At 36.3% G+C, this 25,364-nt stretch overlaps 1 protein-coding gene across 1 annotated transcript in view; it reads left to right on the plus strand.

The window, feature by feature from the left end:
* The window catches only part of LOC150079462 (zinc finger MYND domain-containing protein 11), a 305,480-nt gene extending 280,331 nt beyond the window's left edge, over positions 1 to 25,149 (plus strand). The window contains exon 11 of the mRNA XM_090382587.1: positions 24,822 to 25,149. Coding sequence (XP_090238713.1) covers positions 24,822 to 24,944 — 123 coding nt within the window. The 3' untranslated portion in view covers positions 24,945 to 25,149. The remainder of the gene's footprint in view (positions 1 to 24,821) is intronic.
* The last annotated feature ends 215 nt before the right edge of the window (positions 25,150 to 25,364 follow it).

A 25,364-nucleotide genomic window follows, 5' to 3' on the forward strand; every position in this document is an offset into this window, starting at 1 on the left:
TGTTCATCCTCACTTTGAAGTGTGACAATATTGTGTTCGTTTTCATCGACCACAGTTGCACTACTAGAAGTGCTTTGCTTCTCATTTTAAAGTTCCTTTTTTCAACCACAAATCCATGGTCACATATTTTAACGATAATATTTCGAAATACTAATAATTATTAAAAAAATTTATGCAAGGAAGTGAGTTTAGTTATGATATCGACTCGCTTCCTCCTCTCCTTCAACCCATGTACTCCAGCTTAAATGAAGAATGCCATACTAGATCACCACATTGCTACTTTTTCGTAGATGCCAATTACCTCTTCGCATACTTCTCTATGCAAAGTCCGTGAAAATAGTGTTCCATGGTCTATTTAATTATTAGTCTATAACAGTATATTAATAACCGAAAAAAAGCTATGTTAAATATTATAATGATAGAAAAATAGTGTACACTACAAATATGCAAAATTTCTTAATTTATTATTATTTTTTTAATTATTATTAATTATTAATTACGATTTTTAGCAGAAAACAGCGTTTCTCAAACTAGTGTTCCGCAGAACACAGTTTGAGAAACGCTGGTCTAGAACATGAGGTGGAAAACCGCAATTTGAACGCCCTGCCCTAATTTTGGAAATCTCCAATTTCCTGTCACCAGTCGAACTAGAGTATATCCAAGCACAGTAGAATAAAGTGCGAGCAATAAAATGCAAATGACCAGGGGTGTGCCAGACCCATAATTGGTAAATTGGCCTGCTGTTCCTGTACAACAGGCTATTGCCTGTGCAAGACATCTTTTGAGCAGGGATGCCACTTTAGGAGACAGAACCTCGCTCTCTACAGATATTTCTACCACTCTCAATCTGTGTTTAATGGGGGGCATGATCATGTTCAATGACTCTCTGTTTTGCCAAATACAGGGCACAGCTATGGGTGCCCTTGTTAGGCCTACGTGGCCAATATCGACATGGTGGAACTTGAGAGTCAGATTTTCTTTAACTTACCTGTTCTTATCACTCTCTGGCGTTGTTATGTTGACGGTATTTTCGCCATTGTCATTCAGGGATTGGAATCTCGACTGCTGCAATATCTCTATTCCCTTTTGCCTGCCATTCAGTTTACGATTGAACTAGAGGTTGCTAATACCCTTCCTTTTCTAGATGTGTTAGTCCAATGTATGGTTTCGCGTTTAGTAACTTCCGTTTTTAGGAAGCTAATGTGTGCATTCCGATTTACCAATTATGGGTCTGCACATGCCCATGGTCATTTGCATAGCACTGCACGCACTTTATTCTCCCACACTTTGATGCACTCGAGTTCGACTGGTGAAGGGCAGTTGGAGATTTCCAAAATTAGAGTGGAGCTTTCGAATTGCATTTATCCTCCTCGTGTTCTAGACATATGCCAGTTTCGGGCACACGAATTTGTTACTCAATCTAACCATCCTCGTGTCAATGAATTTATTTCTACTGCCTACATCCCCTATTATCCGGGTGTATTGGAATGTCTTGTTAGAATTTTACGTCTCCATCATATACAATGTGTGCAACTTCCAGGGAGGAGATTAAAGTTTATTATTTCTAAGGTGAAAACACCTGTTCCTCCTTTCCTACGGAGTGGTTCCGTATACCGCATTACGTGTCCGGATTGTGGGAGGTGTTATGTAGGTGAGTCTGGCAGAAGATTGAAAGACTGGGTTTCTGAATTTGAGGTGGCTCTGTGAACCACTAATTTTGAACGCTTCGCAGTCATCGAGCATTATTGGGTTGAGCAGCACAATCTTGATCCCCGACAGGATATTCAAATCTTCAACTATTCACGTGATTACTGCCAACACTCATGGCTTGAGGCGCCGCACATAGCTACCAATAATAGTATTTGGAATCACACGAGGGGAGTGCACTTGCACCCTATTATGGAATGTACTGTATTGCAGTGCGATGATTCTGTTCTATCAACACCAGACTCATGATACATGATCATGCTCGGCTGACTTTTACTGTTGTAACCAACAATATATACTGGAGTACACTATTCACCAACTAGCTGATGAAGAGGTACTTCGTGTCGAAAGCTTCTGTTTTTTTTTCACGCTTTTATCATATTGTATTTTAATGCTTTTATCATATTGTATTTTAACGCTTTTATTTTATTTTATAATTTATCGCTGTTTTTTTTCTATTCTATGTATGCAGGAAATCTACGTAAGTCGGGGAATTTCCCCCATGCTTGTGCACCACTCCAACTGTGCTCACTGAATTGATTGAATCAAAAAAGAAATGTTTGATGACGTGTTAATATAATTATTTATTGTATTTATTCAATTTAATTTATCTCATGTGCAGGAAAAATTACGAAAGCATGCAATTTAAAAAAAATTTCAAAATTATAAAATTACAAAAAAAGAGAGGAGACATAACGTTTTACCTCTCAAGTATCATTGCCAGAATCAAAGTCTTCATCTGATAAGCATATCATTCACCCCACTGTTAAATTTTAAGAATCGTTCGCTGTCAGGATCCATCTTCTCAAACCTCGCCATTGCCGATGCAGTTTCACAAAATGCCATTGCCATCTCTCTGGCGATGAAACGCCTCGGCTGCTCATTTGTTTCATCTTGAGCTTCGTCATACATTTTCTTCTTTCACTATTTCTGCCTGCAATTAACTCCTCTACGCCTTTGGCATCAACCTCCAACTGAAGTAGCTCTGCACCTTTACAATCTTCTCTGTAACCTCTTCATATGATTTGTCTTTTTCAATCAAATCCTTCATAGCCTTTTATGTGCCATGGACATATTTTCTTCCATGTGCCATTTAAACAACTCTTAGTAATTTCTGCCTAGGCCTTCTTAATGTTTAAGATGGCATGGTAAATATTGTAAGATTTCCAAAAGTTTCTCAACGTAAAATTTTTCTCATTGTCTACTGCAGACAATGCCTGAGCAAATGTTGTGCGTAAATAGTATGCTTTTAAATTCGAAATAACACCCTGATCCATAGGTTGGATGAGTGAAGTCATGTTTGGTGGTAGAAATATCACTCTAGCATTCGAATTGAAATCATCTAGATGCGAGGGATATCCAGGAGCATTATCTAATAGAAGCAAATTCTTGAAAGAAACGTTGTTGTCTTTACAATATTTTTCAACCTCAGGAATGAAACAGCATTTAAACCAATACTCAAAGAGAGATATTGTTATCCATGCTCCCTGGTTCGATCAGAAATGCATGGGTTGAGTGGCTTTATTGATGTCTTTAAATGCACAAGGATTTCCACAATGGTACACAAGCAGTGGTTTTAATCTGTAATCTCCCGCTGCATTAGCCCCAAGCAAGAGTGTGGCCCTATCTTTTGACGCCTTGAAACCTGGCATTGTCTTTTCCTCTTTGGCAATGTATATTCAATCCAGCATTTTTTCCCCAATACAGAGCAGTTTTGTCAACATTAAAAATTTTCTGCATTGAATAGCCTCCTTCATCAGTAATTTTTTCCAATTTGTCACAAATTTTCTCTGCAGCTGCAGAATCGGCACTGGCGACTTCACCACATACTTGAACATTGTGGAAACCAACGCAATGCTTGAACCTATTAAACCACTCGTTGCTTGACACGAACTTGTGTTGGGGTTCGTGTACTTATCCTTAATATCTTTATAAATACTAGTTGCTTTTTCTTGAATGGTCATTAGACTCAGGGGCACTCGCTTCTGAATCTGATTTTCCATCCATATTACAGGTGACCCCCGCTTAACGCTGATCATTCGTTCCGGAAAAACAGAGCGCTAAGTGAATCCGCGCTAAGCAAGCGCCGCTTTCCCATAAGGTAACATATGTATTTGTGAGCTGCGGTCGGTGCCATAGGATATTTCCTAATCAATAATAAACGGTAATGAAAAGATGCACAAATGTCGGTCAAAATATTTAATATTCAAATATTTGCACATATAAAATATTCTGCATTACATACGTATAATTATGCGGTAACTACTTGCGTATCAAAAGTAAACAAAATTCCAATTAAAATAATGAATTTAATTGATTTAATTTAATGGATGAATTTAATCATGAAAAATGTGTGGATTTTTAGTTGAACTTTGGCCCTCTTCCAAATAAACTAAAAGGGGTATTAATTTTAATGGCCCGCAGCGTTACCACCCAACAATAAAGTCAACCGATCCTTCGCCGCTTTGAAACTTGGCATGTTTTTTGTTCTTTCAATATGAAACTTCTTTTAGGCATTCGTTTCCACAAAAGTCCTGCTTCATCTATGTTAAAAACTTGTTGAGAAGTATAACACATAATACCCCTCTTCAATAATTTTAACAAGTTCTTTTTTGAAAGTTTCGGCTCCTTAATCTGCACTAGCGGCTTCTCCCGGGATTTTAAATCTATTCTACCAGTTTTAAATGGTTCCACATTTTTTTTTTTAGGCGAGTTTTCTTCAGATCATCGTATTGGCTAATCTCTTTCTCTCTCTCTCTTTTTTTAATATTTAATTCTGCATACTGAATTCTGCATTGGAATATTATCTTCAATAAAATTAAAGTCTTTCCATTTCAATCCTAATAGCCGGTCTAGTCCTAGTTGCTTGCAGTGGAACAGCTATCTTTCCCGCTGCTAAAATTAATTCTTTATTTTTTCATAATTGTTCTTACATTTAAATTTGCGAGTCCTAAATTATGGCACACATCCGCTTGTCGTTGACTGGAATCGATTCGCTTCAAAACGTCTAATTTAATTTTCAAATTCAGTCTTTTTCTTACATTTATAGGCTTCGTACTGCGCCCAGACGTTGTTGCATTTTCATTCCTGTCGGTCATTATTAGCTCTTTCGAAAATATAACTGCGTTGGTTGAATTAATTATGATACAATGTTCAAGTAAACTGTCCGTTACGCACGATGTCTAATACTGTACTGAGTGATGACTAACTAGACTTCGGATAAATGCATATAACACAAATATTACAAGCAATATATTTGATCATTTTTTAAAATGTTGATCTCGGAACTACGTAACAAGTGACTGTACTTAAATTAGCGTGCGAGAAAATTTCACTGAGCGTGGGAAAATTGCTCAAGTCGGCGTGGGAAACGTTTTAATGCTGTTTTGCTATTCATTTTCAAGCTATCGACTCCATCAAATGAAACGATTTCGTTAAATATGTCAAAAATGTAATCTGTAAAAGAGCGTTATAGTGATCTGTGACAGCGTTATAGTCAGATACGGGTTATAATATAAGAACAGCGTTATAGCGAATCAGCGTAAAGCGAACCGCGTTATAACGGGGGCCTGCTGTATTAACAGCTTTTCCATCTTCGATATAGCACCTGAGCGTTGTTTTGTGATCACTGTTGATCTTAAGTGCATTGATCCTTTGACATGTTCTTTTATACGCGCACTGTCTTATAAAATAGTATTCACTGTTGAAGCAGTGAGAAATGATCCCTTGCAATAGATGACAAACTTTGTCCTGCTTCGTACTTCTTAATCATTTTCATCTTCATTTCTAAATGGATTTTGTTTCGTTTCCTGGCACTGCCACCACTGGCAGTTTTCATTGGTCGTTTTCCCTTCATCATTGTAATAAATAAATAGGAATGAAGAGAAGTTTCTGAAAATTTGTTTTTTATATGATTGAAGATTGAAGGGGAACACATTTCGCCATAATAGCGTAAAAACCCACACAATTGCAGTTATCGGTATTATCGCAAATGCAATAAGATTGAGTTTACTACCCATTCATAATTGCTTGCAGTAACAGAAAAGCTCAATAAATTGGAAAGTGCAAATTTTTTTTTGGTCGTGACCTCCAGAAACGTGCTTTAGAAAATTATCACAAAAGCGTTCAAAATTGATTTTTATAACGGGAACATATGATAACGATGAAAGAGTAGTGCAATTTCCATTATAATTATGTCCTTTTAGAGGGATAAATAGCTTAGTAATATAGCGAAATTTACAACTTCCAAGGACTTGAAACGAATTACAAAAAAAAAGTGCAAACTTAAAAAATATGTGTCCGCAAATTTTTTTGTTTGCACCGGCTAGCAAAAACTTACGTAAAGTCAAATTTTTGTAAGTTGGGGAGTTCCTGTATATTATTTATTTTAATAAATTTATTTTAACCAGTCAGTCAATCATCACTAGAAACTTGTATGATATGCAACCCGAAGCGCAAGGACTGATTTCCAATCTTTGAAACCATTGCAATTAGCAGTGCTGAAGCTGAGCAAGCTTTCAGCATAATGAATAATATTGAGGGAACGAATGAATAATGTTGACAATTAAACATGTTGCAGATTATGATAACCATACATCTAAATGGAAAACCATTGCTTCAGTTTGATCCGGATCATTATAAAGAAGTAAACTGTATATGGCAATTCTTAGAATAAATTTTTCTTGAATATTTGTGTAATAATTTTTTTTCATGCAATCTGTGATTTTTGTGTACTTTTTCTAGAAAGTTTGGTTTTTATGTAATATTTGTTTTTATATTGTTGAATGTTTTGTGATAGTTTTTGTTATTTGTGATATGGGAAATATTTCTTGTTATATTTTATTCGCAATATATTTTGATCATGAAAAAAATGTATCTGTTATATTTCCATAGTTGTTAAAAAAAAAAGATGAATAAAAAAAAGTTGCGCGTGTGCCAAGCACGTGCGGTAGATAGTTTGTGTGAAACATCCTTCACGTTTCTTTTAGGTATTTTGATTTGTATACACACAGTAAATCCTCAATTTAACGGACCCCAATATAACGGATTTTATATTTAACAGACCGGACAAATAATAATACAGTAATGTACATATTAATCTCAGCCATATTATTTATTTTTAGGTTATACAAAACTTCAGTGTTATTATTAATTAAAAATTAATAATAATTACCTATTCCATTATTGTTTTGATAATTACCTACTTTTATTTTTATTCTTTCTGAAAATGTGTTCAAATAGCTGTTTTTCCAAATAACAGATAAGAGCAGGCAGTGACTTGCGAGGTGAACGTGACTCGGGACACTAAACTACAGGTGTACCGACTCACTTTGTTTCGGTTTCAGTCTGCTTCAAACTATTGTGCAGTCAGATTGTGTACAGTGTTTCTGTGATTTCTGAATTGTGACTTTATTTATTAATAATTTTGCAATCCTTACAACTTAAAATGGAATCAAGTGATAGAGGAGTTAAAAGAAAGCTTGTGAACTTAAATGCGGCACAGAAATTAGAACAAGGCGCCTCGGTAGCACGTTTGTGAAATTTACGGCGTAAACAAACTGTTTCTGATATCCGTAAATCAAAGGCAAATTGCAACATAATTTTATATTGTACAGTACTGTATATTGTATTAAAGCTTTTTTTTTTTTTACATTAAGAACCAAAAAAACGAGGGTTTATTGTATTGATTAAGAAATAAAAGAGCTTTTTTATTGTAAATATTTTATTGATCATTCACAAATTTTCATTATTTCTAGAAGACAAGATACAATGGATTTATGATAACTAAAGTAACAGATGTATACTTGCAATTGCAATGTATCTAAATGTCTCTGGAAAACAGCATCAATTGAAGTACCGATCTTGTAGTTGAAATGGCATATGCAGCTGTAGTGGCCCCCTAACAATGGAATGTAACAAAAATGCGAGACAAAAAAAGAAATTGTTGACAAATATTTGTATTGTCACAGCCATATTACAAATACTTATATTATTGCAGTCATGTGACAAATATTGTATTGTGCAATGATACTTACTGTAGTAGTAACTTCAGGAAGTGATTTTGAGATCATACTGTTCAAGAATTCTAAAAAGTTCGAACTCCAGACACTATCGTATCCAGTTATAATCGTAAGGAGAGGCATTACAACCAGGTTTTTAAGGTGTTTTTTTTTTTTTTTTTTTTTTTTTTTTTAGATAGTCCTGGGAACTTTTTACACATTCACTTATATGTATGGTTAAGGGGGTAATAAACCCCAACTGTTGACTTCCATGAATCTGCCCCTGACTCGAGATATCATACCAGTCACGAAAAATGCGTCACACACTTTAACCACACTACTAGTAATGCGAGCATGGGAAGCACCTATGATGGAAGTCACTCCTGACATCAATTCCATGACCGATCAGATTTACTCGGTAGGCAGTTGGAAAAACTGTGCACCCATTGTTAAAATATTCACAGCTCACCACTGAATACACAAGCTGTGTTAGGGTAACTAAGAATAAGAACAGGTGCATATATACATGCACATGAATTCTAAGAGTTTAGTAAATAAATTTGATGAATTTGAGGTGCTGGTCAAAACATCAAAGCCAAATATTGTTGGGATATCCGAGACGTGGTGTCACACAGATATAAGGAATGCAGAATTGGAATTTAGGAAATACAATGTGTACAGAAGGGACAGACAGTGTAGGAAGGGAGGAGGGGTTATGCTGTTAGTTAAGAAACACAAAATCTAAGGAAATACATCCATTTGACATGGGTGGACAGTAGTAGTAGTAGTAATAGAGGCATGCAATGCAAGAAAGCAAGCGTATGGGCTTATGTAGCATCAGCCAAAAAAAAAAAAAAAAAAAAAACATTTCACACAACCATTCCCTTTAAAAGTTTGTCCAGTTCCTCCATAAATTTATTTAAGCTATCAACTTCCATAACAACAAATGGAAGTTTGTTCCAGCAATTAATCACCCACTGGTTAATGGCAAATTTCTGCACATCTGTTCTATAACTGTCTTTCCTCAATTTGAATGTATGCTCCCTCAGGTTTGTAATCTGAGCAAGTGGAAAAATCCCATCAGAATTCGGCATTCTCAACCCATTCAAGGGCTTATACACCTCAATCAGATCGCCACACAGGTTCCTAGTCTCCAGCAGCTGCAATTTGCAGAACTTAAGCCTTTCTTGGTAAGAGGACCACTTCGTTCCCTAGCCAGGTGGGCAGGAACAGTAGTGCATAGCACACACTTCTTGATTAGACTGGGGTTTGAGCCTGTAACCACCAAATACGGAGGATGCAGAAAGGTCAGGGAATGACCACCGCATATCCCCGGAGCAATATGGCCTTAGTTGTTAATGCTCCTAAAAACCAAATAACAACTTCGTTCCCCTCACCAATCTTGTCGCCCTTCTCTGTACACGCTCAAGCAACTCTACATCTTTCCTAAAATGAGGCCTCCAGACCTGTACACAGTACTCAAAGCATGGCCTGACCATTGCCTTATAGAAAGGGATAATCACCTTTTTTTCCCTGCTAGAAAAATTTCTATATATCATGACAGTACCCCATGACCTGCTCTGGCAGCCTGTCTGCATTGCTCAGAAAACTTCATCACTGACTGCACAATCACTCCCAGGTCTTTTTCATTTTCTACCACCCTAAGTGTAGTACCACACAGTTGGTACGTTCTTCTGGGGTTACTTCTACCCATATGCAGTACTTTGTATTTGTCAATGTTAAACTTCAGTTGCCACTTCTCAGCCCATCTGTCCAAATTTTCTAGATCTTGTTGCAGTAGCACACTGCCATTACTGTCATTTCACAGTTAAGTGGTCTCAATACATGGTGCCAATTTCAGATATGTCCACCTATGTTATGCCAAACTCCACTTCGTTTTCCTGACAGAATATCAATTATCGGTTGATTCAACTATTCATCTCAGTTGTCATAATTATTCACTACATGATTCCTTTATTTTCATAGGTAGTACTTGTGCCTATGTCCATTCTGATATTCCATGTCGGAGACTCAGTAATTTGGAATCTTCTCTTTTCAATCTACTCTGGCGTAACATCTCTCTGCCCCATTCTGTCCAACTTATCTGCTGCCGCTATCATTCTCCCAACTCCACCAATGAGTTAGGACTCTTCCTCTCTTTGAAACTTGATTTTCCCCAGTCAAAATTTCCTAACAGTGAGGTAATTTTCCTTGGTGATTTTAATGTTCGCAACTTCAGCTGGCTTCTGTTTTCTTGTCGCACAGGACATATTTGCACAAATATACATGCAAATATACTAAAATGTGCAGCAAAATGCTAATACAGTGGATTCCAGTTATTTGGGGAAAATCTTAAAAAACAGAAACCAATCAAGAAAATAGCTAGGGTTTACTTCGCTTAATTGGGACAAAATGCCATTTAATCGGGGCAGGAGACCGCAACACTGGAGATCCCTACGATTGTCTCCAAACGGTACCACGTGGTTCGGTTGAAATTCTGGAGGTCACAACCATGAAACAATAAAAACAATTAGCAGTCACCTGTTTATTGGGCTTTTCTGTTAGTGAAATCTGTCATAAACAGACAGTAAACTCGATCTTACTGAATTTGCGATAATACCTACATCTGGAATTCTGTGGGTTATTGTGGTGAAATGTGTTTACACTTCCATGAAATCTTGAATCATGTAAAAAAATTAATTTTCAGACCTTCTCTTCATTCGTATTTTTAAAGATTTGTAACTCGTTACTCGGTTCTCACTTGCCCGTATTGTGTTACTTGCAATTTGTGTGTGCCGTGTTCTTTGTTATTGATTGCTTATCTTTTTACTGTTTTAAATTTTAACCCCCACCCACAAATGTCAGTGAACAGAAATGTCAACTAGTTAGTATATACATATTACAGTACGTATTAATTATTTCGATTATCACATATCATTTAATATTTTAATTGGTAAGGTAATAAAAGATAAATTTGTGCTTAATATATCTTTGCTTTTATAGCCTGTGGATAATATTCCTCCTATTTTTGCTAATTAGAATTGCTGTTAAAATTCAATTCACAAACGGGATCACAATGGCTGACGCTTACTGCACATCGTATAGTGAAAGGTACTTTACTATGTCGAGTTCGTCGTAATATGTTTTGGTTGTACAGTGAACCAATTGTAAAGGGGGGGGTACATTGTATTTTTAACTATTTACATGAAACTTCGGATAATTGGGGCAGCTGCTTAATCGGGCCAAAATGCACTAGTCCCGATGTGTCCCAAATAACCGGAATGGACTGTATATGCACTACAATTTTTTACATTTATGAAAATTTTTAACATATTAAACATTTAACATTAAAAAATTTTCCTTTCAAACTCACACCTGGAATATTTTTGGCACGATACACAATAATATATTTCTCGTAGTCCATTGTAAATTTGTGGCGTTTATAATCCAAGATAGTTTTATAAGCAGAGAATGACCTTTCTACTTCTACTGAAGTGACTGGGCTGTATTTAAAAATGTGTTTGAAGCCTCTACTTAAGATGAAATTTCACTTCCTTTCCCATTTATGAATTCATTATTGTTGTATTTTCTTTTTATTTCTTCTCCTATGTATCTAGACAAGGTTGAAATTTGCAGTTCCACCTTTTCCATCTCTTCATTTGCACTGCTCAAAAAGTCCCCAAATTTCAAGTTTTGTTACATAGATAGGTAACCAGCTGAAATAGGTCAGCCAAAGAATCAGAAAGCACTGCCTTAATATTGCAATGTTGCACTGAAAGCAAAGTTTGTTGTGACATAAGCACTGGGAAAGCAAAATTGAGAATAGGAGTGTGTTATAGGCCTAATGACTCTGATGAGTATAATGAACAATTGTACAGAGAAATAGATTAAGCCAGAAAATCAGAATGTCTCAAAATGAGGGATTTTAACTTCCCAGATATTGACAGGAACTTGTAGGTTGGTTACTCACACTTTAGCAAGTCTTTTGTGGATTTATTGGATGATTGTTCTTTACAGTAGCACGTTCAAGAGGCAATCAGAGGGTGTGTGTGTGTGTGTGTTATGGAGGTTTAATGGCACATAAGCTTCAGGGGCTATAGTGCACTTACAATCAGAGGGGATAATACTCTTGATCTGATTATCACAAGTGATTATTCATGCATTAAGAATTTGCAGTGAAAGGAACTGCCCCACTAGGTGGCAGTGATCACAGCGTACTGATGTGTGATTTATTTAAAGGTGTAACTTGAAGATGGCTACAATAATGCCAATGTGAAACCGATATGTATTTTGATACAATCGAGGGTAAAGGGAAGGGTTTTTGCTTTCATAAAGGTGACTACAGTGGGACCATCTGACGATGTTACCAACAGCAAATTCTAAATAGGAAGCATTCGAAGGGATTAATCTTGGAAGCTGCTACACTAAGAAATATTGTTCAATGTTTAGGCCTAAATGGATGTCAGATGAACTAATGAGACATGAGGCAGAGAATAAAAATGCATGGAATACATATAAATTAACAAGTGACACAGAAGCCTATGATAGATATAAGCTGATCTGTAACCAAGTCACAAAGAAGGTTAGGCAGGCAAAGGCAGATTACGAGAAATCTTTGGCAAAGGGTGCAAAGAAAAACAGCAAGGAGTTCTTTACTTATGTAAATTCTAGAAGGAAGGGGATGAATCAGATTGCTCCACTTGATATTGATGGTTTGATTGTTGATGAGCCTGCTCAGGTAGCTGACAGACTGAATGAGTATTTTGCATCTACATTACATTGGCATATGAGGAGGTGTTCAGGAAGAGGGAATGTCAGAAGTTTATCAAACCCTGGCAGTGAGCTAGATGATTTTGTAATAACTGAGAGGAAAGTGGAGGAGAAATTTTTGAAGGTAAACATAAGAAAGGCACCTGGGGTGGATGGAATCTATCCAGTTATATTAAAGGAGGCAGCAAAGGAAGTAAGCAAACCCTTAGCCATGATTATGAGAGCTTCCTTTGATTCGGGAGGTACCCGTGGACTAGAGGTGTACAAATGGGCATCGAAGGGTGACTCAAGTAATTACAGACCTGTTAGTTTAACTTCTGTTCCTGGGAAATTAATGGAGTCACTGGTTAAAGAAGTACTGCAGGATCATCTAGACAAGACTCCAGTTATAGTTCAGACACAGCATTGTTTGTTAAGGGGAAGTCTTGTCTGACCAGTTTGATTGGATACTATGATGTGGTCACAAAGAAATTGGATGCAAAAAATAATTTTGATATCATATACTTGGATTTTAGAGAAGCTTTCGATACTGTTGTACATAGAAGACTACTGTACAAATTGGAGCAGTTTGTCATTAAGGGCATATTGTTGCTATGGATAAAGGGGTGGTAATCAGTGGACACTACTCTTTGTGGACTAATGTTATTAGTGGATTCCCCCATGGTTCAGTGTTGGGCCCATTGTTGTTTTCTGTATTTATTAATGATATTGATGAAAGTATATCAAGCTTAATGTCCAAGTTTGCAGACAGTATGAATGTTGCCAGGGTTTTTAATGACAATATGCTACTGCAAGAGGATCTAGAGAAATTGAGCTGAGAGGTGGCTTAACATTGACAAATGTCAAGTACTGCATGTGTGTAGCAATAGCCCCATAGTAACATATCAACTGTGTGGAACTACACTGAGCATAGAGGAGAATGAAAAAGACCTGGGGGTGGTTCTGCAGTCAGATATGAAGTTTGTCAATGATATACAGAAATTTTTCAGGCAGGGATAAGAAGGCAATTATCTCCTTGTATAAGGCAATGGTCAGGCCACGCCTTAAGTACTGTATACAGGTCTGGAAGCCTTATTTTAGGATGGATGTAGAGCTGTTGGAATGAGTACAGAGAAAGGCAACGAGATTGGTGATCCCTCACCAAACAAGGGGTTACTCTTACGAATAAAAGTATAAGTTCTGCAAATTGCAGCATCTGGAGACTAGGCACCTGCAAGTTGATCTGATTGAGGTGTATAACGCCTTGAATGGTTTGAGCAAGCTTTGTTGGTTGGATTGTTCCTCTTGCCCAGATTAATCATCTGAGGGGACATAAATTGAAATTGAGGAAAGACAGTTGTAGAATAGATGTGCGGAAATTTAGCTTTAGTCAGCGGGCGGTTGATTGCGGCAACAAACCTCCATCTGTAGTTTGAAAGTTTACAGCTTAAATAAAATCAAGGCAGAACTCGACAAACATTTGGAGTGAATGGATGGGTGAAATGGGAAAGGGATTTTTTTTTTTGACTAGTGCTGTATAAGCTTGCTTACTTGCATCATATGCCTCCTCTAATGCTAATATGATATTCATAAAAGTTGATTGAATCTAGTGTTCATTTCTTTAGGTATAATGCAATCAAAAAGTTACACTTTCGATTAGTTGTTTTTTTTTTTTTTTTTTTGAAAACCCCAAACACGGGAGGTATTAGAACCTATAGTACTGTGCTTGGGTTGGAGGTTGAGAAGACAAAAGAAGGCTGTTCAGGATTTTCAGGAGATACATATGAAGGAAGGTTGTTCCAGAAAACAGCAGTTGATTGAATAAACAATGAAGATGAAAAGTTGGTTCTGTGAGTTTGAAATTCAACAGTAAATGGACGTTGGCTGGTGACAACACATTTTGATTGTTTCGTAAGAAAGAGCAGAAATCATAGAAGCCAATTCAGAAGAACAGTGCCCATGGAAATATCTGTAGAAAAGGCATGCAGCAGAAACAGTACATCTATGAGACAGCGAGTGGAGAGATTCTGTTAGAGATGAGTCATTAATTAACCTAACTGCCCTCTTCTGAATGGAATCTAGAAGCCGGAGAGAGATTTTGGGGGACACCGCCCCACTTGTGGGAACAATATTCCATGGTAGGGCTGATTTGCGATTTCTAGAGTGAACAGCTGTGTGGAAGAAAATAAATGCCGAGAGGGAAGAGAAAACCAAGTTTTTCGGAGGAAGCAATAATTGTTTGTAATGTGCTTGTGCCAAGAGAGATTAGAAATCAGGTTATCCCCAAAAGAGATATATATCATCTTGCCTAGAAATTGGAGTGTCACCAAAGATAAGCATAGGAATTGAAGAATCCTTTTTGCAAGATATAAGACAAGACTATTTTTCAGAAGGATTGAAATCAACTAAGTTGTCTTTGCCCAATTGGAGATTGGCACTTAAGGAATTGGTAGTGTATACTCAAGAAGTTGAAGCTGATTAAGCAGAGCAAGAGATCTCAAACTGGAAAGTGGAAGGCAATGTGCTATCGTCAGCAAAACTATGGATAGGATTTCTGGTCAAAGGAAAAAGGTCATTAATATACAAGAGGAAAAGAGTGGGGGAAAGAACTGAACCTTGGGGACACCAGCATTAATGAAGAAGTTAGAAGATAGAGAGCCATCTACCATCACCCTCAGTGAGCGGTCATACAGAAAACTGGATAACCAATTACAAACTGGAAAACCATAAGATGGAAGCTTATTTAGAAGACCTTTATGCCAAACACGATCAAAAGCCCTTGAAATGTCTAGAGCAACTGCTTGTGTTTCACCTAACTTTTCCATTGAATTTGGCCATAAATGGATAACATAAGCCAGAATATCACCAGTGGATCGACACTGACGGAATCCATACTGGCGATCGTTGATCAGACGGAAGGATTCAGGTAGTTTAATTAACCGCCAATCAATTGGCGGTTAATTGATTTCTCCATTACTTTAGAAAGAGTAGAAGTAATTGCAGTGGTAGGATAATTGGATGAGAGGGATTTGTTGCCCTTTTTAGGAACTGGCTGGATATGAGCAAATTTTCGAGCAGAAGAAAACACCTTTGGAATCAGAAAGTGAAAGAAGGTGACAAAGAACAGGAGTAAGTTCAGGAGCACAAGTTTTGAGAACAAGTGGAGAAATACCATCAGGACCTGGAGCTTTCTTAGCATCAAGATTCGTCAAACTCCTTCTGACATCATTTTGATGGAGGACAGTAGGCATTGAATGAGCATGTTGGGAATGGCAGGAGGTGTTTTACCAAGATCATTAATACATAAGTTGGAAGGAAAATGGAATGCTAGCAGATCAGCTTTATCCTTTGCTCAGTGACAATAGAATCATCTGGTTTTGACAGAGGTGGGTACAGAGATGGGCAAAAGTTGCGGCCAGTAGCTTTGGCAAGAGACCAGAATGCTCAGCTACCATTAGGGCAAGAAGCAAGTTTCTAATCTTAGCCTGTTCAAAATCTAGTTTGGACTGATTAATAACTGCTTTACAATTGCTGCGAGCTTTGGTGTAGGCAGAAAACGAAACTGAAGAATTGGAAACAAGCAAATTACGATATGCAACATTCTTCCCTTGAACAGCCTTAGCACATTTATTGGAAAACTAAGGTTTAGATAAAGGACAAGATTTTAAAATGGTGTGTGGGATAAAGAATTCCATTCCTACAAGAATAATTTCACTGACATGATTTGAGCAAACGTTGACATCAGAAGTTTTGAAACAGTAGTCCGAACAAAGAAAAGAAATCTCACAGGTCATCCCATTTTGCATTCTTGTAATGCCGAACATGAGGTTAGGAATAGCCATGAGATAAAGGCTCCATTGGAGAAGAGACAATCACCAAGTTGTGATCTGAGGTGCCTAAAGGACCACTCATTTTGACCGTGTACATAGAAGAGTTGTTTGTGAGAAGAAGATCAAGCATATTGGCTGTATGGTTAAGATTGTCTGGTATTCTTGTAGGTAAATGAACATCTGTGCTAGATCATTAGTAATTGCCTCAGCATCTCGACCAGCTGGGTCTGTGTGACTAGAGAATGGAAGCCAGCTGGAGTTGTGAACGTTAAAATCACCACGGAAAATTACCTCACTGTTAGGAAAGTTGGACTGGAGAAAGTCAAATTGCAAAGCGATGAAGTCAAAGAGCTCCAAGTGATTAATGGAGTTGGGAGAATGGTAGAGACAGCAGACGAATTTGGCAGAATGAGGTAGAAAGTCAGAGAAGGTCGAAAAGAGGAGATTCCAAATTACCAAGTCTCTGACATGGAATATTGGAACAGACATATGCACTAGTACCACCTTTGAAGCGAAAGGAATCATAAAGCAAATAATTTGGGCAAGTAAGATGAGCAGTAGTTGAATCAACTGATAACTGAGATTTTGTCAGAAAAGGTAAATGGGATTTGGGAGACTGAAAGTAGAAATGGACATCGTTGAGATTAGAACTGTGACCACGTGTATTTGTGAAATGAACTAGGAAGTGTTTGAGAGGTTTAGATCTTTTTGCAGATAAGCTTACTCTATTAGTTTGGCAATTTGTGGTGTATTCAATAGTAAGAAAAGTAGGGGGGACATGCTGTATGAAGTAATGAAATTTTTGGATATGGTGTACACGTGGTAAGAATATACCCAGATCCTTGACATAACGTGCCTCGACAATGCCCCCCACATACACACTACTTGCACTCCCTCCAGTCACTATTGGCAGAGTAGAGGTAGCAAGATTATACACTAGATTATCTGGAAGCCTCCCTGAGAGTTACCAATAGGTTCGGTTTGGTGTACTAACTAGCGGCCGGCCTGCAACACCGTTTTAGATCTGTACCCTCGAAGTGTAAGGAAATTTGGATCTTGCCATGATGTCCATCATAACCTCAAAAGACATCAGTCATACTGCATGATGGAAGAGATGGGGGAGGTTTGCCCAGAACTTGGCTCTGGAGACTAAACATGGGTTCCACCACTTCGAGCCTCCAATAAGCAGAGTGGTGGTATTGCACCAGTTGATGAATCATCTACCACCTAATATTGCCTGGTAACACAGAGGGGCGGCATGTGGTGTGAGCGTCACACCTCGACACCTGCTTACATTGGTTCTCACCTGGGTCACCCACAGTGTGCACATGCATTGAGGTTATATCCAGGGTTACTAACAGTTCCACCATCGTGAAGGTGCAAGCAGAAGATTTGGCTGTTACAGACCAACTGGACTTCGCCAAAATTGGGTCCACTTGACTTGAATGTCACCCGAATATCAGTTCCATCATCGTTTTAGACTCCCAGGTAGCAAGTACAGTTTGTCTGGCATATCTGAGATAATGTCTGCGATAACCTCAAGGACCAAATGGTACTATTTGTTATAATATATTTCCGTACTAACAACATGATATATATGATTACAGTCATAACTTAAAAGTTTTTCACTAATTTATAATTCTGTTTTAATTTTACACAGAACCGAATTGTAAATACATTGTTAACCTAAAAAAAAGAAATTAAATATTGATAAAAATTTTTAGTTATTGATAAAAATGTTTAGTTGAATGTAGCAAGCAGTGTGATCGCATTCTGCTCAAAAAGATGAGACCTGAATTTATCAAAGCCAATTCTTCCTAATGAATTCTAATTGCTGAGGCTTTCTCATTTGGATCCTTTTCAACCAGCCTCCCACATATTATTCCGATGCAACTCAGGCAGGTTAGTGTGTAGTTGATACTCTCTAAATTCACAACAGGGAGTCTCTTTTTTACCCAGTTTGAACCTTTTCTGTCTTACTGTCATAATATAGTTGGTGACAGAGCTTTGATCTTTTAAAAAGTCCATTTTTTCTCTTTATTATTTATTTATTTTATTATTATTTTTTTTTTTTTTCAAAAAGTTGGTTTTTAAACTACATTAAAATTGGATTTAATTTTTTTTTTTTTTATTTACAAATTTCTGCTTATTTTCTTTAGTGAATTGGCTGTAAAGTGTGTTTGTGTGGTAATCTAAATTGCAAAATAGAAACATGTAACAATACTGTTCTCTGTTGTGCAGTCATTTTGTAGTATTTGTTTAGTGTGAAGTTAATTAATGTTATTTTTCAGTAAGATTGCAGAGAAATAAGACTTAAAATTTCAGAAGACGTATATACAAGATTTTCCATGGATTGTAAAATCTGAAAAATATAGCATGTTTTCTATATGTAGATGCAGTATTTTGATTTCAGGCAGTGGGGAAACATGATATAATCAGACATTTGCAAACAAGAAATGCAAAATATAGATGTTACATTTTATGATGATGATAATGTCATACATGGCAAATGTTTGTTTGTATCTTTTGTCATAGTTCATTATCATAAGTATCATGTACATATGTGAAACAAACAAAAAGTACCTACGCTGGCTCACAAAAAGTTTATTTGTGGTGTGAAGAATTTCATGACTTGTACAATTGTCCCATCTGTCTGCCAAATATTTGGAATAGAGTCATTTCTCAATCTTGAGAAATGCTTCGCGATCGGTCATCAGTCCAAACAGTTGGCCTGGGATATCACTTTAGTATACATAGAGTAGCTCTCTCTAGCAGTGGTCATTTAGAAGGCTGCTTCCCGGCATCTCTAATTGCCGCATGAATGCTACTTGTCTGCTTAAATGCTCATGTTGAAATGGACTGCTCAGTGTGAAGGATGACCAGGCAAAGCTCAGCAATTCTAGGACTGATTCTTGAGTGCAGTTCCTTAATCGAGAAGACTTCTAGATTGGCAAGGGTCTTAGTTAGAACCTAACAGGAAGAAGTTGAGATAGTCCTAAATACTCTACAGATGTAGATGATAATGATTGGCATGATTGAGATGTAATCAGTTATTTTGATTATATTTGTGTCATTTGAAAGATTCATTCAAATGATATTGAGTGATTGGTAATTAGTAACTATTAATTCTGTTATGCCCATCACTAGTGGAGGAGAATAAATTTTGTGCATAGATGAGCTGTTTTTGTAAGACAACCTTGTTAACCATGTGGTACCAGACACCAGCACCATAGGTTATGATGGGCAGAAAGAAGGAGTTATATATCTAGGTCAGAACTTTCCCCATCAGGACCCAATCTTTATGTGTAACTCTGGAGATTTTAGAGATATACTTCATTTTTTTCCTAATGTCAGCATTAGTTGTCCAATCCAGGAGTTCAAATTCAGCTATTTTATTGACAACACTCCTGACATTACTGGAAAGGCAGTTAAGACTACATGTTCTTCTGTACTTTATTACTCTGACATTTCCCTTGAAGTGATTTAGGCTTGTTTCCCTATCTTTATATCGTCTCGCTCATTTAAAACTTTACTGCCCTCAGAATATCTTGCCAACATCAGCTGTTGTGGCAACAAACATGAATTCTTGAGGTGAGTACAGACATTACTTTGACCCATATCATCAGATAAATGCAGATTTAGAGTATCCTTCTTCCCCGCCTAACAGTTTCACTGAAAGCTTAAAGTATCCTCGATGATACTGTAAAAATCCTATTACAAAATAAATTTCCTCCCACCCCGGAGCCTTACGGACTCCCTCAAGTCTTGAGTTAATCCACCACAAGGCTTTCAGCATATAATCTCGCCTATCATGTCTGGGCAGAATTGCTGAGCAATTCTGCCCAGACATGATAGGCATTATTTTTCAGCATGGTCTTATATTTATCCAACAAATGGTCGTGTTTGTTTAATATTGTTTGTCCCCACATGAAAAATAATGCTCTCTTTACCCCCCCCCCATTAAACTCTGACAGTCTGTTGGTAACATCTTCAATTGTTGCTTCCAGCAAACACATTGTGTCTAGTCCACTTATCTTTATTATAAAAAATATTACCCATTTCCCTGATAATAGTCTCCCAATAAAACTAGATAATCTTCAATCAGAGTGGTATGCACTTGACTATTCTTATCTGGGACCCGAATCGGAGATGCATCACTTTGACAGTCACGAGTGACTTGAGTCCTGATGAGCCTCTAGTTATATTTGTTTCTAGGGCAAGCACTCATTTCTTCGGCGACTCAAATTCTTCTCTTAATGCACCAAGTTCTAATTTGAGATCAGTACAAAAATAAACTCCTTACATCAGGTACAAAGAAAAGAATCATCAGCTGAGCTAGGTTGGTCCACTAGACTAACCTTAGAATATATGCCACAGGCTTTACAAATAACAAACTCATGACTCACACCAGAAATGCCCACAAGCATTTCCATCTGGGCCACAATGTCAACAGTTTCTGTTGACATTGTGGACTTTGTCAATTGGACTTTGTATTGGAAGTGGATCTTGTAGCAACCATTATCAAGGTAAAATTTTAAACTTCAGAAAGATTACAAAATTTAAATTACAGTATATATTAAAGAATTTAAATTACCAAAATAGTACAGAAATGAAACTGTGGACAAAACTTCAACCACTAGAGAAGTTCAATTTAAGATACCTAAGGAAAGTTACGAAGTTCCCCGCCAAAATATCAATAACAAATATCTGAATATTAAGCTGTAGCTTTTCAACTACTTTTGAATTTTGAAATATGCAATATATTACAGAATTTAAATTAACAAAGTATTACAGAAATTAAACTATTAACAAAACTTTAACCACTAGTGGAGTTGAAGTTACTGAACAAAATTTATGAAGTTCCCGCCAAAATACTGATAACAAAAGCCTTTTGAATATTAAGCTGTAGCTTTATAAATACTTAATTAAATACAAAAATAAACTAAGTTACATGACTGTGTGAATTCAAGCTATATGTTAATTACAGTTTAATATATTAAGTAAGAATAAAAATCTCAAAATTATTCCAAAAACTAACCTGCTGTGAGTTTCTGAAATGCAAAGCCTCTATCTGCAGTCAGGTGCACAATGTGCTGTATGTCTGCACATCCAACCACCTAGCTTCCTGTGAATCAGTAGAGAGGAACTAGATGCAAAAAATAATTTTGACATCATATACTTAGATTTTGATACTGTTGCACATAAGACTGCTATTCGAACTGGAAAATTTGAACTGCTGTGGATAAAGGGATGATTCACTGGAAGAAGACAGAGAATGGTTATCAAAGGGCACTGCTCTTCTTGGACTAATGTTATTAGCAGAGTCTCCCGAGGTTCAGTGCTGGGGCCATTGTTGTTTTCTGTTTTTATTAATGATATTGATCAAGACATGTCTGCACTTTTGCAGACATTAAGCAGGGGTTAATCACAATAATTAGTATATGCTACTGCAACGTGATTTAGACATTAGACAGGTGGGCTAAAAAGTGGCAATTGAAGTTTAATATTGAAAAATGCAAGATACTTCCTATGAGTAGTAGTAATCTCCAATTAACATATTGTGTGATACCACACTTGGGGCAGCAGAGAATTAAAAAGATCTAGAGGTAATTGTATAATCAGATATGAAGTTCTCTGAGCAATACAGTACAAACAGGTTGCCAGGACTGCTCATGGGATTTTGTCAATGATATACCAGAATTTTTCCAGCAGTACAGATAAAGAGGTGATTATCCCATTCTATAAGGCACTGGTTAGGCCAGTGTTTCCCAAACTTTTTCAGTCACGGAACACTTTTCATCTCACAACATATTCGCGGAACACTCTTGATTTTTTAAGGAGTCCTTATGTGCTGTAATGTAATAACTAGATCGTATGTATAGCTTAGCTTAATTTTCAGCACTCACCTCATAGTAATCCGCTTAGCTGGTGGAGAGTTTTACCACATACATAGTGGTTATAGGATTCTAATAACTTACAGGGATTATGGGTTAAAACTAAGTTATGGGCTATAAAAAAATTTTTAAGAAAGGAAAGTGCACCTTCCATTCTATGGTTGCCTAATTAAATTAAATTAAATCTATTTTTTTCTTCATTTAATTTAATTTAATTTAATTAGGCAACCATAGAATGGAAGGTGCACTTTCCTTTCTTAAAATTTTTTTTTATAGCCCATAACTTAGTTTTAAACCCATAATCCCTGTAAGTTATTAGAATCCTATAACCACTATGTATGTGGTAAAACTCTCCACCAGCTAAGCGGATTACTATGAGGTGAGTGCTGAAAATTAAGCTAAGCTATACATATGATCTAATTCGCGGAACACTTACGAAACACAAGTTTAGCGGGATCCAAAGAACTATTTCGTAATATTTTATTACATACGATGCACTGTGCATCAGGAGCATCGATATTTCCAACTCGTGTAAAGCCAAAAATCAAATAACTGTCATCATATATTTTTGTTTTGGTCTTTTATTAGTTGGTTCCCGTTTTTTCACTTCAGATTTTTGGAGAACAAAAGGCTGCAATTGTTCATCCTCACTTTGAAGTGTGACAGTATTGTGTTTGTTTTCATCGACCACGGTTGCACTACTAGAAGTACTTTGCTTCTCGTTTTAAAGTTCCTTTTTTTTTCAACCACAAATCTGTCGCATATTTTAATAATAATATTTCGAAATACTAACAATTATCAAAAAAAATTTATACAAGGAAGTAAGTTTAGTTATGATATCAGTTCGCTTCCTCCTGTCCTTCAACCCGTGTACTCCAGACTAAATCGCATATGAATGGTATACTAGATCACCACATTACTACTACACATACTTGTCTATGCAAAGCCTGCCAAAATAAAGTGTTCCATGGTCTGTTTGATTATTAGTCTATGCCAGTATATTAATAACCGAAAAAAATTTGTTAAATGTTATAATGATACAAAAGTGGCGTACGCTACAAATATGCAAAATTTATTTATTTTATTTTATTATTATTATTTTTTTAATTATTAATTACGATTTTTCACGGAACACAGTTTGAGAAACACTGGGTTAGGCCACACCTTGAGTACTGCATACAGGTCTGGCAGCCTCATTTTAAGGATATGCATCTGTTGAAACAGGTGGAGAAAAGGGCAACAAGATTAATGAGAGGAACAAAAGGATACTCTTTCCAGGAAAGGCCTCAGTTCTGCAAAATGCAATGCCAATAGACTAGGCACTTGCAAAGAAATCTGATTGAGGGCTTTATGGCTTTGAATGGGTTAAGTAAGCTTATTGCTGATGGATGCCTTTTTCTTGCTCAGACTACACACACACACACACAAACACACATGAGGGGACAAAAATTCAAAATGTGGATGGATAGTTTCAGGGCAGATGTACAGAAATTTGCCCTCGGCTAGGGAGTAGTTGATTGTTGAAATAAACTGCCATCTCTGGTTGTGAAGGTGGGTAGTTTGAATAAATTCAAGAAATAACTAGACAAACTGTGAGATGAGATGGATGGGTGATATGGGGAGTGTTGGCTCTTCTCTTCTTTTTTTTTTTTTTTTTTTTTTGGTTGATGCTATATTACTAACTAAACAATTAAATGAATTAAACATAAATTAAATGAATGAAATTAATTAAACAGAAGATATAAATAACGATTTTCAAAACAATTCGCAAAATAATGTGCTTAATTTATTAGAACATGATATATATTAATCATATATATTTAGGGGTGGCCAGCTAGACAACATTTGGGAGCTGCAATAGTGGATAGCATATTGGAAAGAGCTATATAATAAAATGTACTGCCCTAACAAGTCATCAACCAGACTTTCAGCAGCTAACTGCTAAGATGGACAACACCCATAAAGCATCGACAAACAAACCTAATATGTAAATATCTTCTGTAAAGTATTGTCAGTCAGAATTAGTATTTTGAGAAATTGTGTATCTTTTTTGTTTTGGAAAAAAACTTTGTAACAAGAAATATGCTTACTTAAAAAATAAAGTTATTATTTTTAAACTTTAATCAGTGTTACATATAAAAAAATTTGATAAATAAAAATCAAAATATATCTGCGTGAGAGCTGCAACACAAGCTGCGCTATGGCGCTTATTAGGGCAATTATATTAATATAATCGCCCCAAGAAGATAACCTAATCCTAATGATTAAATTAATAAATTTAATTTAATCAATATTTAAGGAATTACCATCTAATTGAAAGGGCAAAAAACAAATAACGTGCACATGAATTTTTCACTCTGAATGCCCAAAGATATATAACAGATATACATACCTTTCTTGGAGGTTCCTAAAGAAAATTAGAAATACGTTATTCTTAATTTTCTTTTCAGAAGTAGGGGTATGGATTATGTCAGTGAATATAGTAATTTCTCCATTTAGTGTAATTATGTATTTTTCGCCTACTAAACTTGATAAAAAAATTTTTTAATTTTTCTGTAGCAAAAAGTTTTTACACTTTAAATGCTTTTCTTTGTGCATAATTTTAATGCACAGTTATATATTATTGTATATTTCATATATAGTGCTACAACTGTGAAGCTGAAGCTATATATCATTGTTGCTGGAATACTTCGTACTGCAGTGTTGAATGTCAACAAGTCCATTGGCACAAGGAGCATAAACGTACTTGTCGGCGTAAGCGATAATCAGAAAAGCTTATGAAACTACTGCTGTATTGCTTTAAAAACTTTAGTAGTTGTAGAACCCGTGGTTGCTCTTGACCACACAGAGGGTGATGGAAGTCACGTGATTCCCCATCAGCAGTCCCATTTTTTTCTGAGGGTTTGTGCAACTTTGTAAACTAGTACTGGTGGTCCATTTTTAATTTCATGTTGTAATTAACCTCTTCAGTGTCATTAATATTATAATTATAAGGCCTTTACTTTTCTTATTAAAATCAATTTAGCGAAATCTTAAAGTTTAAAATCTTCTCTTAATCTCTTATTTTTTTAGCTATTGAACTTTTGGAATCTATTACAAATGAATGTAATTCCAAGATTCCATAGCCTCTCATTACAATTTGTCTTTTATTTATTTTATTGGCTCCAGGTTGTTATATAATAAGA

The sequence above is a fragment of the Mastigoproctus giganteus genome, chromosome 10 (assembly GCF_048544385.1).
Source record: "Mastigoproctus giganteus isolate SK-2022 chromosome 10, ASM4854438v1, whole genome shotgun sequence".
Taxonomy (NCBI): Eukaryota; Metazoa; Arthropoda; class Arachnida; order Uropygi; family Thelyphonidae; genus Mastigoproctus; species Mastigoproctus giganteus.